Here is a 13327-nt window from a genome sequence, read left to right as displayed (position 1 = left end):
TAGGCTTCCTCCTAAGTTCACCTGTACCATTTATTGAAAATGTTCATTCAGAAACATCCAGTACATTCGGTAATTGTCATTATGAAAACATAAAAAATCTTGAGGTGGAAAATTTAATTAACAGGTCATCTGGAACTAAATTCAATCATCTGTATGTCTATCTTCATTCAGTAACGCTGTGTGTTGTTCTGAAAGGCACAACAGTTTTATGTTCTATTTTTGTCTGTGAAATTGAGCAAGATTCAAGATTCAAAAACTTTGTCTATCAACCAGTGATAGAAATTTGTCTTAGGTAAAAGGCTCACATACAGTACACACATCCGGGGGTTGGGTGAACAAAGGCCTCCTGTAGCAAATCTATGCGTTTTTGTAAGAAAAATATCCATATTCAAAACGTAATAATCACTTTAATGTAGCTTGCGCCAACAGTTGTACACGGAAGCAGCTCCGGGCTGATGACGTATGAGTTCAGAGTTGCGCATGTGCCGGTGAGTCTCGTGAAAACCAACGTTTGTTTACAGGATCAAAGGAAGCAAAGTTTCCTTACTTTAGCAAAGGAAAACCAGTCTCCTCTTGGCTTATATCGAAATCCTCCGACATTCTTCTTTACAAATCATCGTTTTGTACTTCTAATTCTTGACCATTGTTTGTTTTGATCTCTCCGCTGCGCTTCCGTGTACGTCACTTCTGAGCGGTGCATGCGCAAAGCCGACCTCATACATCATCCGCCCGGAGCTGCTTCTGTTTACAACAGTGAGCGCAAGCTAGATTAAAGTGATTATTACGTTTTGAATATGGATATTTTTCTTACAAAAATGCATCAATTCGCTACAGAAGGCCTTTGTTCACCCCCCAGAGCTGTGCGAGACACTTTTTTTTTATGGATGGGCGCTTTTTATTTAAGTTCTTTTGGACTGAAGCAATGCAACACCCGCTGAGTGGCATTAAACAGCTTGAAAGATCAAAGACAATTTTTAATATAACTCCGACTGGATTCGTCTGAAAGAAGAAAGTCATATACACCTAGGATGCCTCGGAAGTGAGTAAAACGCAGCCTAATTTTCATTTTTGGGTGAACTAACCCTTTAATTGCAATTAACATGCAGTTAAGTGTTTCCGAAAACATTACATTCAGTTCACACTTAAGTATATTAAGTACTCTTTTTAAAAGTATGCTAAAGTGTACTTATTTTTCCCAAGGGAAAATCTAATTTAATTGGTCACTGTCACTGAATTTGATCTTTGACCGCAATTCAGAGCTGTACCAACGTTACTCAATATATGGTCTGCAATCTTTCAGACTGACCATCTGACTATCCAATGATCACTGTGATTAAATTACATAAACGCAGTTATGGTCATGGGTAATGATTATGGGAAGTGCAAAATGGGCCTTGTGGATTTTGTGCAATGTGCTGATCTGCCAGTGAGCTAAAGTCCAATATGACAATTTCTGTGCCAAAGACTCTATAAAACATAAAATTGGATAATAAATAAGATATATATTAAATATATATGTATACACGTGCACATGGATGTTCTGAACATGCACCCAATTATTGAAAATGTATTTTGATTGCATTAACATTTATATTACAGCTTAAAAATGTGTGTAACCTTCCACTGCAAATTCTGATATTGTCCCAAAATGATAACATTGTAAAGGGAGTAATTGTGTCCAGTCGTGCAATACAATGCTTTCTGTACTGTATGTGTGCTGTGCATTTCTAAATGTCTGGTTTCTGTTTACTTTTTCAATATCGTAAAGCTCCTGGAACAAAGATGTGTAATTACTTTTGTTACATAGAGAATTAAATATGTGGATGTCTACTGAATCATCTCCGGCTGTGTGTTGTTTGTCGTCCTTACTGATTAGGTAAACGCTGTCAGACAAACTCATCAATTTCTCTCCTTTTGTCTCTCCCTCTCTCTTTCTCTCATTGTCATGCACACAAATATTTCAGTTTTTAAGCAGACCTGTGCAGTATGAGTCACTCTAGGGAGGTGATGTCATGATAAATGCTGTTGTCATGGCAGCAGGGCTGTAGCACATCTGAAGTGTGATGGGAGAATTGCATAAATGTAGACGTTCCATCAGGTACACTCATTTCACATGCAATTTCCCAACAAATTTATACACTCAACCTTTAAGCTAGCTCTGAGCCATCGGTCTCTTCCTGCCTGCTTCTTCTCACTCATTACAACTCTGCTGAAATTGACTTCAACCAACCTAAACTGGTTTGCTGGTCTAACAGAAAGGTTAGTCTGGTCTGGTGTGCTGATTTTGCGACCATGTATGAATGCAAATACTTATTGTTCACATTACACAGACGACAGACCCTAGAGAAATATATGCTGGCAGTAGAGCTTGAGACATTTTTTTTTTTTTGTTATCTATCATTCAGGGTTTCTGAAATAAGTAAATAAAAATGAGTTTACATAAATATTAAATGTTTTATCCGCTGAACAACATTACACACAATAGTCAAATACAACTTCTCTTTTTGATCAGGTAGATTGTTTTTTCAATGCCTACTAGATGTCAGGCTAATGGCCTCATGAATATTAATCCTGCATTCGCCCACAGTGATTTGCTGAAGTCAAAATGAAAGGTGAGTTTGAGCCAATAGCATTACAACTTGCACGTTAGCCCCGCCCACTGGCGAAGTACAAAACAAAACAGCTTTACAAGGCTTCTGTTTTGTTTTCCCTTGCATTGTCTGCAAATTAATCTGCTTAAATGCAATTGATTTTCCTAAAAACGCAAGGACAAATTAAGAAATCTATCTCCCCAATTTTAATGGTTGAGAAAGAGAGTAAGTAGATGAAAACGTACACCAGCAATATCTCTCCTTTACTGGTGATACACTCATTCGTTCATTTGTATAATTTGTGTATATCTGATGAATTTTGTTAGTTTTGTCAACGTTTAGGAGTAAATTATAAACCAAATTATAAATCAATACATTTAAATGACAGCAAACCAGGTTGTATAATAGACGAACAAACAAATATTTAAATTTTCGGATTTAGATTTGTAGTTTTATTTTGAAATCGCAGTTTAGTTGAAGAACGTGACATCACTTCCTGGCAAAGCAACGTTTGGGATTAGTTAGCATGTCTCTATAGTTGTTGTGTGGGATAAAATTATAATTAAACACTAAATCGCCGAGCTGCCACAGTTATCCCTTAAAAGTAAGGTGTTTAATCCTTTACATTTCTAACCCAGATATACTCTGCTGCTATTCATATGTACCGTTAGCTTTTTCTAAAATGCACAACCGAATCGCTTTGACTGTTGTTAGCCTAGTACCTAATATAGTAATGGTCTTGAACAGTAACAATTATGTATGGCCACTGGTAAATTTGTGTTTGTAATAGGCGTCGCTATTTTGTTTATACACTGTATTAAAATATGGCTTGTGTTTATTATATGGGTGTTACGATGTCCGTTATCAGTACTGTTAGCATTTACAGTTCTAGTAGCGCCCAACGTTACTATGGAGACAAAACGAGACGCTCCTGTTATAATTACTGAAGCTGCACTGCAAGTGTATGATGTTTCATAATACGCGGTAAAACTAGTGGTCAGCTTCTTTGATTACAATGAGATCTTATTTTTTTGCTATCAGTGTAGATGTTATGATTCATAGAGTTTAATTGCTAACTTTAGTCCTTGTAATCATTTTTGGAAGCATTCTTCATCTTCTCGCCTTTTTAAAGAAACTTTGGAGTCATGGAGGAACCAGGAGCCATAGAGGTGACCGTGAAAACTCTGGATTCCCAGAGCAGGACGTTCACTGTCAGGGGAGAGGTGTGTGTCTGTGTGCTTTACGATATTATCAGTCATAGACAAAAACATTATGTGAGGGGTTTATTTGTGCTATGATTATTTTGTATGTAACCCAACTAGCTCATTTAACAAGTATAACCCAGTCCGCTATATTGAAAGGCTGTTAAATACACTTTAAATCGATAAACCAATTACGTTTATAATCTGATTGTCACCTCTCTTACTTTCTCTCAGTGGACAGTGAAGCAGTTTAAAGAGCACATCGCTTCTGCTGTTGAAATCCCGGTGGATAAGCAGAGGTTGATCTACCAGGGTAAAGTGCTGCAGGATGAGAGCACACTCACAGAATACAGTGAGTCACTTCTTTGTGTCTGTTTTTTTCGCACTGGGACTGTTAACTGTTTGTATATCACTCCGCATGTCTGTTTTTGGTGCATTCCAGCCAGAAGGTGGTGACAAGGGGCTGTCTTTCTTAGTGAGTCATTGGAACGTTCACTCAACCGTTTTGTTCAAAACACAGATTCATTCAGGAACTGAACGAGTGACTGTTGGTGAATTCGGAACAGCATACTACTCTTTCTATTTTTGACCATATTTTTCTATGGCAGGAATAGTAGAAGTTGTATGTAAGGGTGGGCGATATAGCCTCTAAATTATATCACGATATTTCAAGAATATTTGCTATAAAGATATTTATGACGATATAGAACAAAATAAGGAACAATGTTTTATTGGTGATTGCAGCTGGCAGTAGTGTTGGGCGATATGCTCATTTTTCAAATCGTCCTATCGTCAGCCTGTGAGATCGCCGATACATGATATTATCGTGCTAATTTATGTAGCCTAATTATTTACTTAGTTTCATTGCGAGAAAGTGAACCAACTCCAGCGTAAGGATAAAAGCAGCCTAATGTTTTTAATAAGACTGAATTTGTATTTAACATGATAACAAATGAATAGAAACATCGTAAGTCACTAATTATAATGCTTACATTTCCTCATTTATTCAAAAAGCAGCTACAGAAAACGAGCAAGTTTCATTGCGAGAAAGTGAACCAACTCTAGCGTAAGGATAAAAGCAGCCTAATGTTTTTAATATGACTGAATTTGTATTTAACATAACAAATGAATAGAAACATCGTAAGTTACTAATTATAATGCTTACATTTCCTCAGTTATTCAATAAGCAGCTACAGAAAACGAGCAAAGAACATTACATTACCAAAGAACATCATCACAAGCTCAGTCTAGTGCGTTATGCACTTTGAAAACACCCCCGTTAAAATCAGTGAATATACACTGTATGAATAAATCTCTTATACTTACATCGCACGTAGATCTGCACTTTGTTGTTTATGATGAGAGAACTCCGCTGTTTCAGTGATGACTCATCTGAACGCCTCTGATTGGCCATTGCATTCATAAGCTCAGCGTAATCGTGTGTGATTGGTTAAAACGCGCAATACTGTAAAACGTGGAAAAAAAATATATAATGCAACCAATAAGCCCTAATATTAATTAGATAGTATTACTAGCTTGATAATAATAATCGTCTTGCTATCGTCAAAGGCATCAGCCACAGGCGATATCTCTGACTATCGTCAATACACGATACTATCGTCTATCGGCACAACCCTAGCTGGCAGGCAGCAGCATTTATTAGTGCAAACCAAATGAAGGGCATTTTTCACCCTTTTCCAATGAGCTACTGTCATCGATGGCAGACTACCTAATTCGAAGTGTAAATCTATTGTCATAAGTTGTGTGTTTGACTTGAAGCAGACCGATCGGTGTATGACGTCAAAATACCGCCAGAGTGACTTAAGGCTGATTTATACTTCTGCGTCGGACCTACGCCGTAGCCTTTACGCCGTAGGCTATGCGTCAGTTTTCATTTATACTTCTGCGTCGTTGTCCGCGTCAACGTGCAGTACACATGCAAACTGCTAGTTGGCAGTGTCCACGGGCATGTTGCTGGTGTAACCCGCAGTACCACGGCAAAAGCCGAAGAAGAAGCGGCTCGTCGGATAAGCATTATAGCTGTGACAAAATGAAATCGAGGATTTAAAAAAAAAATAATGTAATACTCGAACAGAATCGAGGATTCATTGCAGCCCTAATTAGGCCTGGGCGATAAAACAGTATCGATATTTATCGACGGTACACCATCATCGATAACGATAGAAAAAATGTTCGATATATCGCACGATAGTTTCACACTTTTTTTAAATTTAAAGGCGCGTGTTATGAGTGACAAGCAGAGCGCCAACAGAACACACAAACACACGCTGAAATGAGTGCCGTGCCTGCGTGCGATGAGGAGACTGTGAATCAAAAAAAGGAATATTAGTCGAATTTAAAATAAAAAATTCACATTCGAATGAAAAAACGGTATATTTGAATGTTAGGTGTGCGTCAGGGAGCCTTATCAGCGGCGCACGAGATGTGGTGAGGATGATGTTGTTGCATTTTGATGCTTTTGTTAGTCTATATCCAGTTGAAACCACAAGATGTGCCGCTGCTGCATATTCAAAATATTAGAGAAATATAGAAGCTCAATGCGGAGATGATATTGGTTAGGTTAAAACCGAAACCAAGCCATTCACCCAGAACGCATATTCGGCGCATTCTTGACTGTTGCACTCGCGTCTCGCACAAGAGATGATTAATAGAAAGCCATGTAAAGTTAAAAGAGGTTAAAATTTTAGAAAACATGTCTCGAGAATTTGTGGGGGTTTTATTCCATTCCACTGTGTCTCATGTGTTATTAAATGCAATCGTGTGATCGGCGCTTTTGGCTATTTGTATTAAGCTATGCATAAATACATTATGCTGTTTTGTTCATTATTGTTTATGAAATTTACGAAATCATATTTTATTTATAAATGTTAGTTTAGACATTATGTACTTTTTTATAGACAGTCGTTATTTTCATTGCATTGAATAAACCGTCTAATGAGGTGCATTATTTTGCTCATTGCTCCCTCCTGTGGCCTCAGGAGATGGGCCAAAAGTTTCCTTAACACTTTAATCTGCATATAAAATATAAGAGGAGATATTTATTTCAATTTTATTTTGTTATTTTGTTTTATTTGTTATTTTGTTTGTCTTAATAAATTGGGTAAATAAAAAAATACAGTGGTTAAATTTAAACCTTTTTTCTACTTTATTTTGCTCATTGTTTCTTTAACAAATGTTTCTTTAACACTTATTTAATCTACATATAAAAGATAAGAAAGGAGATATTTGTTTAAATTTTATTTTTGTTATTTTGTTCATTAAGACTAAAATAAGTTGTTGTTTGTCTTAATAAGTTGGGTAAATAAAAAATTCAGTGGTTAAATTTAAACCTTTTTTCTACTGCTCTCTGTTTAAGAAATGTTATAAGAAATTTTCAATAATTATCGATACCGAACGATATGAAACATTATATCGTGATACATTTTTTTATTTGAATTTTTTATTTGAATTTTTTTAGCTGTATCGCCCAGCCCTAGCCCTAATCAGGATTAGCCTATGTTTTCTGCTTCTTTCGATTAATTAAGCATAATCTCCTGGTTGTTTGTCCTGATTTTTTTATTCGACATTTCTGTTATTTTGCACTAGTTTAAAGTTTAAATTCCCCAATTAGAGCTTTTTTCTTACATTTTCCACCCAGTGTTTTGCTTAATCTTTCCAACCTGGCAACTATGAGCAAACGCTCTTTCAGCACTGCAAAAAAAAACAAATAGCGCTGATTATCTGAAAACACATACAAACATGCAAGTTCAAGTTTTACTAAGATATTCTGCGCAAATGAAAGCGTAATATAGCCAGTTTGTATTTCTTCCACTTGTGCTGTTTGCTGCATCTAAATCTGCATGGAATCCATCTCTGTGACAAAATCTAATAAATCCAAACATGAATCTTGACTATATTGATTGTGATTATGGTTGCTGAAGAAATGCACTTACATAGCCTCTGTGCTACAATACAAAGTCTTTGTTTGAAAATAAAAATTTTCATGAGATTTTCATGTTCTCTTTAATTTGTGCTAATGTCAAAGTGCAATAATTCTGATGAAATATAAAAATAATTTTCTTGAGAGCAACCATGATTAATAATTGTGATTATAATTTTTGAGCGAAACAATCTTTATTATCAGTTTAATCATTATCGTGCAGCCTTTTTTTAGATCTATCATAACTGTAGTCAAAAGTTTGTTTGGTTTTTATTTGTGGTTATGAATGATAAAATCATCTTTGCTGTTTTTCAGATGTCGATGGGAAGGTCATTCATCTTGTGGAGCGAGCACCTCCCCAGAGCAGTCAGTCTGGGGGTGGAGGATGCGGAGTTTCTGGCTCCTCAGGTACAATGGATGGGGGATCCACCTCCTCTCAGTCCTCCACTTTTCCAGGAACTCCACATGACCGTAATGCCAACAACTACGTAATGCTGGGCACTTTTAACCTGCCTGTGAACATCATGGACCCACAGCAAATACAGGTTGCAGTGCTTTCCTAATGTGAAGAGACACATGTTTGCAATATGTGACCGCTTAACCTCAGATAGCCATTGTAATACATATGTTAGAGATCTTGTTATTTAAATTTCACCCCTCTAGATGTCAGTGCAGCAGATGCTGGCTGGTGTTGGAGAAATGGGGCGTAATGTCAGAGTGAGCACCAGCACTGGAGTGAGTCATCCTTGCGTCCTCTAACTTCACCAACCATACTTGCATAATTATGAACATTATAAGCAGTGTACTGAATGTTTGTATTAGAAGCTCTTATGCTTTGTCTGGTCACAGTCTGTTGTTTAAAATGAAAGGTTATCTCTGGACACATCTACAGTAATTTATTTCCACTCTCACAGAGCAGTGGCTCTGTGGATGTCCATATCAACATGGACCAATCAGTGCAGAGCGAGCCCAGGATGAGGCTCCAGCTGGCTGAAAGCTTGCTGCGAGAGACACAGGCTTTAATCCACAGACTTGAGGTGCAGAACAAATATTTACATCCAACAAATAAAACAATCTTTTTGGATTTCTTAATTATATATCAAATGTCATTAGGCTTGATTCGTATTTTCAGGTAAAAGTAACTTTAACTTTTTGTTTCAGGGTCAGTCAAGTGAACTGTCATCTCAGCAAGAGACACCACATCCTCAGCGATCATCATCATCATTCTCAGCACAGCCAATGGACAGCTCCCCACCTCCACCTTCCTCCTCATCCTCAGCTTCACAGACAGAAGGAGCAACTCACTCTGGACCCAAGTAAGAGAAAATATTAGGGTCTAGGACAAATAAAATTGTCCATGATGAGGAAAAAGCTTTTAACAATCTAGGTAAAAAGCATGCGCCAGGGCTCTTAGAAATGTATTTCTGGTATTCATGTTGATTTCATATGGTTAATAGAAAATTGTCTACAATCTTCAAGAATGTTTTGATTTAATGGCTCTAAAAATGTCACGTGGTGTAACCATTAAAGGGATAGTTCACCCAAAAATGAACAATTACTCTTAATTTACTCACACTCAGGCCAACCTGGATGCACAATAGAGGACTTTTATTTCCCAGTAGAACAGTAAAAAAGATTTTTAGCTAAAACCATTGTCCTTGGTGAGTCAAACCTTGTCACTTTGAGAGTCAAAAAACAAAAACTTATCCAAGCAATACAATTAAATAACCGTGGCTCCTGACGATATATTATATCTTATGAAGTGAAATGCTTGGACGGTGCAAGAAACTGAACATTATTAACATTATTACCTGAATAACCTGATCTAAATTAAGAGCAAATTGACCATCCCTCTAAGTAAAAAGTCAATGTATTTTCCTTAAACCTTGAATGCATGTACATGATACATTGTACATGAATGTACACATCTTAATAATTTCAATATTTTTCAAGATAAGTAATTTTTAAAAATATAATGATTGTTCGTAATATTATTTTGGGGGAGACATTGATGTTTTATAACCTGAACCTTGCCTTGTCATAAAAAGATCAAATCATGTGATATACACTACTGTACAAAAGTTTGAGGTAAGTTTTCATATTTTCGAATGAAGTCTCTTATGATCAATAAGGCTGCATTTAGTTGATAAAATGTACAGTAAAACACTAATATTGTGGAATATTATTACAGTTTAATATACTTTTTTAAATATCATTGTAATACACGTTTTCCTGCTCAGGAAATATATTCAGTGTTGAAAAAAACAGTTCACTATTGTTTGTGGAAAACATTATAAATTTTTTTCAGGATTCTTTGATGAATATAAAGTTCAAAAGAACAGCATTTATTTGAAATAGATGTTTCATAACATTATAACAGTTTTTAATGTCACCTTTGATATGTGTCCTTGCTAAATAAAAGCTAAAAAAAAAAAAAAACCTCACTGTCCTTGAACGGTGATGTATCGTCATGTCTTTGGCCCATTACTTTTTTTTACATGTACAAAGTGTAACTTCTTTCCATGTCTCAACAGTCACCCCAGCCCTTTAGAGTTGGTGGAGGTTCTGTCAGAGGTGCGAAGGGTGGAGGAGCGCCTCCGTCCATTCATGGAGAGAACACATTCCATCCTTGGAGCGGCCAGTTCCGCTGACTACAATAACAATGTATGCCCTCGATAGTTTAATGTTACATAATTGTCATATGCGCTGTAAGGCATCATATTCATTTTCTGAAAATTGGTTTCTTGGACAGACTCAAGAACGAGAGGAGGATCAGCGCACTCTCAATTTGATTGGAGAGTCACTCCATCTCTTTGGCAACACATTGGTGGCTCTGAGTGACCTCCGATGCAATTTATCAGCTCAGCCACCCCGCCACTTACATGTAGTGCGGCCCATGTCTCACTACACCTCCCCTGTTGTGCTGCAGAGTGGACCGCCCCATATTCCCATTCCAGTGAGCTAACCAACTATACATGCAAAACTACTTTCATACTATTAGTATCAAACAGTCAGCCTCAAAATATCTGTCATCTTCTAGATGAACCTGGGCTCCACTATGAACATGATGGCAAACAGCAGACAGACAAGCGAGGGTCAGGCCCAAACCTCACAGCCCAGCAACCAATCAGAGCCTCAGGGTCAGGCACCTCCTCCTCCACCGAATGGAGCCAGTCAACAGACGGGTCAGGGGACTCCAAGAGTGATCAGAATCACTCACCAGACCATGGAGCCAGTGGTCATGATGCAGATGAACCTGGATGGTATGTCACCAACCCGCCCAATCAGAAGCCCAGTGTTCTTAGCACTGTGATTTAGCCATGCTGCCCATTCCTGGTCTGCTGCACTTCAGAATATTCAAAACTCTTTTCTTCATCATGATATGATTTTACAATTTAAAATAGTTGCTTTCAAAAAAGGAATTGTGAGACCTGGAATGGGTAGCTGTAGTGTAACTGCCGACCACTGATCTGTGCATTTCTGTGCAGCAGATTCAGACAGTGGAGCGCAGGGCCAAAGGCAACAGAACCCCAGAGCTGCTGGAGAGACTGGTTAGTTTCCACCTCTCTCTACAGCCAGTAACCAGCCGTGCCAACATTAACATGTGATAGTGTCTTAAAGAAAAAAATTCACTCAAAAAATACGCTTTATCATCATTTACATGCCCTCATGTCATTCAAAACCAGTTTGACGTACTGTTTTACACTGAACGCAAAACAATAAATATTTGCAGAATTTCTACACTGCATGTTTTCCATGCAACATAATAAAAGGGGGACTGGGGCTAAAGAGATCCAGACATCATCATAATAATTAAATTCACCATATACGTTGTAGTCTTTAAACATGGGTTGCCCATGGGGGTGATAGGGGCCCATTGACAATTTCAGAGAAAAATAGTTTAAAATGGTAAAAAAAAAAAACACATATTTGCCAGTGCTTGTTTTTTATTTTGAAGAAAACTGAAAAACATTGTTGAATTGACAACAATAGATTTATCGTTAAAGTTAGTGAAGTTTGTGGAATTAAATGTTTATTAGATATTGTTTATTAGATGCAGACTTATTAAAATGTTTACTGGACACACACACACACACACACACACACATAAATATATATTAGGGGTGTAACGGTACACAAATATGACGGTTCGGTACGTACCTCGGTTTTAACATCACGGTTCGGTATGATTTCGATACAGCAGGGGGGAAAACTTTTTTTTTTTTTAAATGGTTTACTGAACAAGTTGCTCTTTCAAGTTGTACATTCAGTTATAGTTTAAATGTTCTTAGTGATAAAAATCTACCTCAGCTTATGCTTAAAACTATAGGGAGCCCTTTTACATTATAAGGTTACAATCAGGCCTAACAACTTAACCCAAACTTAAATCTGCGGGGCGTCACGGCTCAGACACTGGGTGGGTGTTTTTGTTCAACAGTCCAAAAGTAGTCAAATAAAGCACACACATCCATATTAAAACATGCATCACACGGCTCCGGGGGGTGAATAAAGGCCTCCTGTAGCAAATTGCGTTTTTGTAAAGAAATATCCATATTCTGCAAGGGGGATGTAAACTTTTTGATATATATATATATATATATATATATATATATACACACATATATTATATATAATATGATATATCTCTCTATTCTAACTCTATTTATAAAAAATAAAAAAAACTAACACTAGCAAATCTTTTTGTATTCTATCTATTTGTTTTTATTTATTATAACATTTTCGAAAGCAAAAAAGGCCTCTAACACTAGTTTGCTCTATTCTTTTTCTGTTCTATCTGTTTTTCTTTTTATTTATTATATAATAAAAAAAAACTTGCATACACATGCATAAATGTTTTAATATTGTTAACATAAGTTGAACACTGATAATTGAAATATTTGAAACTTTAAATGTGAAATTAAAACCGCCAGTAGGTGGCAGCAAGTCACTGTTAATAAGTGAGTCATTGCGATTGATCCGAATCATTTAAACGGTTGATTCATTCAGGAACCAGACACCCTCATGTTGCTCAGAGACGCAACACAGTGCTGTGGCTTAGTTTGGAATTATTTTTGTTGACGAAATAGAGCAAAAACAGGCAATATGGTGTCTAAAACGTAAGTCTCTTAAAATTAACTTGTTTATTGAACAGTTATCAATATCTGTTCAATAATATAATAAAAATAATAATCAATATCACATTTGTAATCATGCTGATGTTTGGAGGAAAAAACGGCACTCTTCTTGTGGTATTGATTAAAGGGGTCATATGATGCTATTTTAAAGATTTAATACTGTGTTTGGTTACCTGGATGAGCTACAACTGTTTTTTTGTTTTGTGATGGTTGTTCATGAGTCCCTTGTTTGTTCTGAACAGTTAAACTGCGCACTGATCTTCAGAAAAATCCTCCATGTCCTGCAGATTCTTCAGTTTTCCAGCATCTTTTCCATTTTTAAACCCTTTACACAACTATTAAAAAAGGTTCAAACATTCACTGATGCTCCAGAAGGAAATGAGAGGGATTAAAGGCGCAATATGTAATTTTCGCTGTTAGAGGGCGCGTATTCAAAATAAACAAATAGACAAAGGCGTA

The 13327-nt window shown here is 36.7% G+C and overlaps 1 protein-coding gene across 5 annotated transcripts in view; it reads left to right on the top strand.

The window, feature by feature from the left end:
- Positions 1-2693: 2693 nt before the first annotated feature.
- The window catches only part of LOC107687076 (large proline-rich protein BAG6-like), a 26103-nt gene continuing 15469 nt past the window's right edge, over positions 2694-13327 (top strand). For 2 of the 5 annotated variants that reach the window (XM_016484233.1, XM_016484229.1), the window contains exons 1-11: positions 3086-3195; positions 3724-3814; positions 4028-4145; positions 8049-8278; positions 8397-8468; positions 8648-8770; positions 8895-9049; positions 10268-10397; positions 10486-10689; positions 10774-10996; positions 11222-11284. In XM_016484233.1, coding sequence (XP_016339719.1) covers positions 3737-3814; positions 4028-4145; positions 8049-8278; positions 8397-8468; positions 8648-8770; positions 8895-9049; positions 10268-10397; positions 10486-10689; positions 10774-10996; positions 11222-11284 — 1396 coding nt within the window. In that variant the 5' untranslated portion in view covers positions 3086-3195; positions 3724-3736. Of the gene's footprint in view, positions 2817-3085; positions 3196-3723; positions 3815-4027; positions 4146-8048; positions 8279-8396; positions 8469-8647; positions 8771-8894; positions 9050-10267; positions 10398-10485; positions 10690-10773; positions 10997-11221; positions 11285-13327 lie in introns of those variants that run through there. The other 3 variants (XM_016484231.1, XM_016484232.1, XM_016484234.1) reach the window with 3 other exon arrangements.

This window comes from Sinocyclocheilus anshuiensis, unplaced genomic scaffold (assembly GCF_001515605.1).
Source record: "Sinocyclocheilus anshuiensis isolate Anshui unplaced genomic scaffold, SAMN03320099.WGS_v1.1 scaffold1251, whole genome shotgun sequence".
NCBI classification, from domain to species: Eukaryota; Metazoa; Chordata; class Actinopteri; order Cypriniformes; family Cyprinidae; genus Sinocyclocheilus; species Sinocyclocheilus anshuiensis.
Note: the sequence above shows the minus strand (reverse complement) of the source record. Positions and strands in the feature narration are given on the sequence as shown.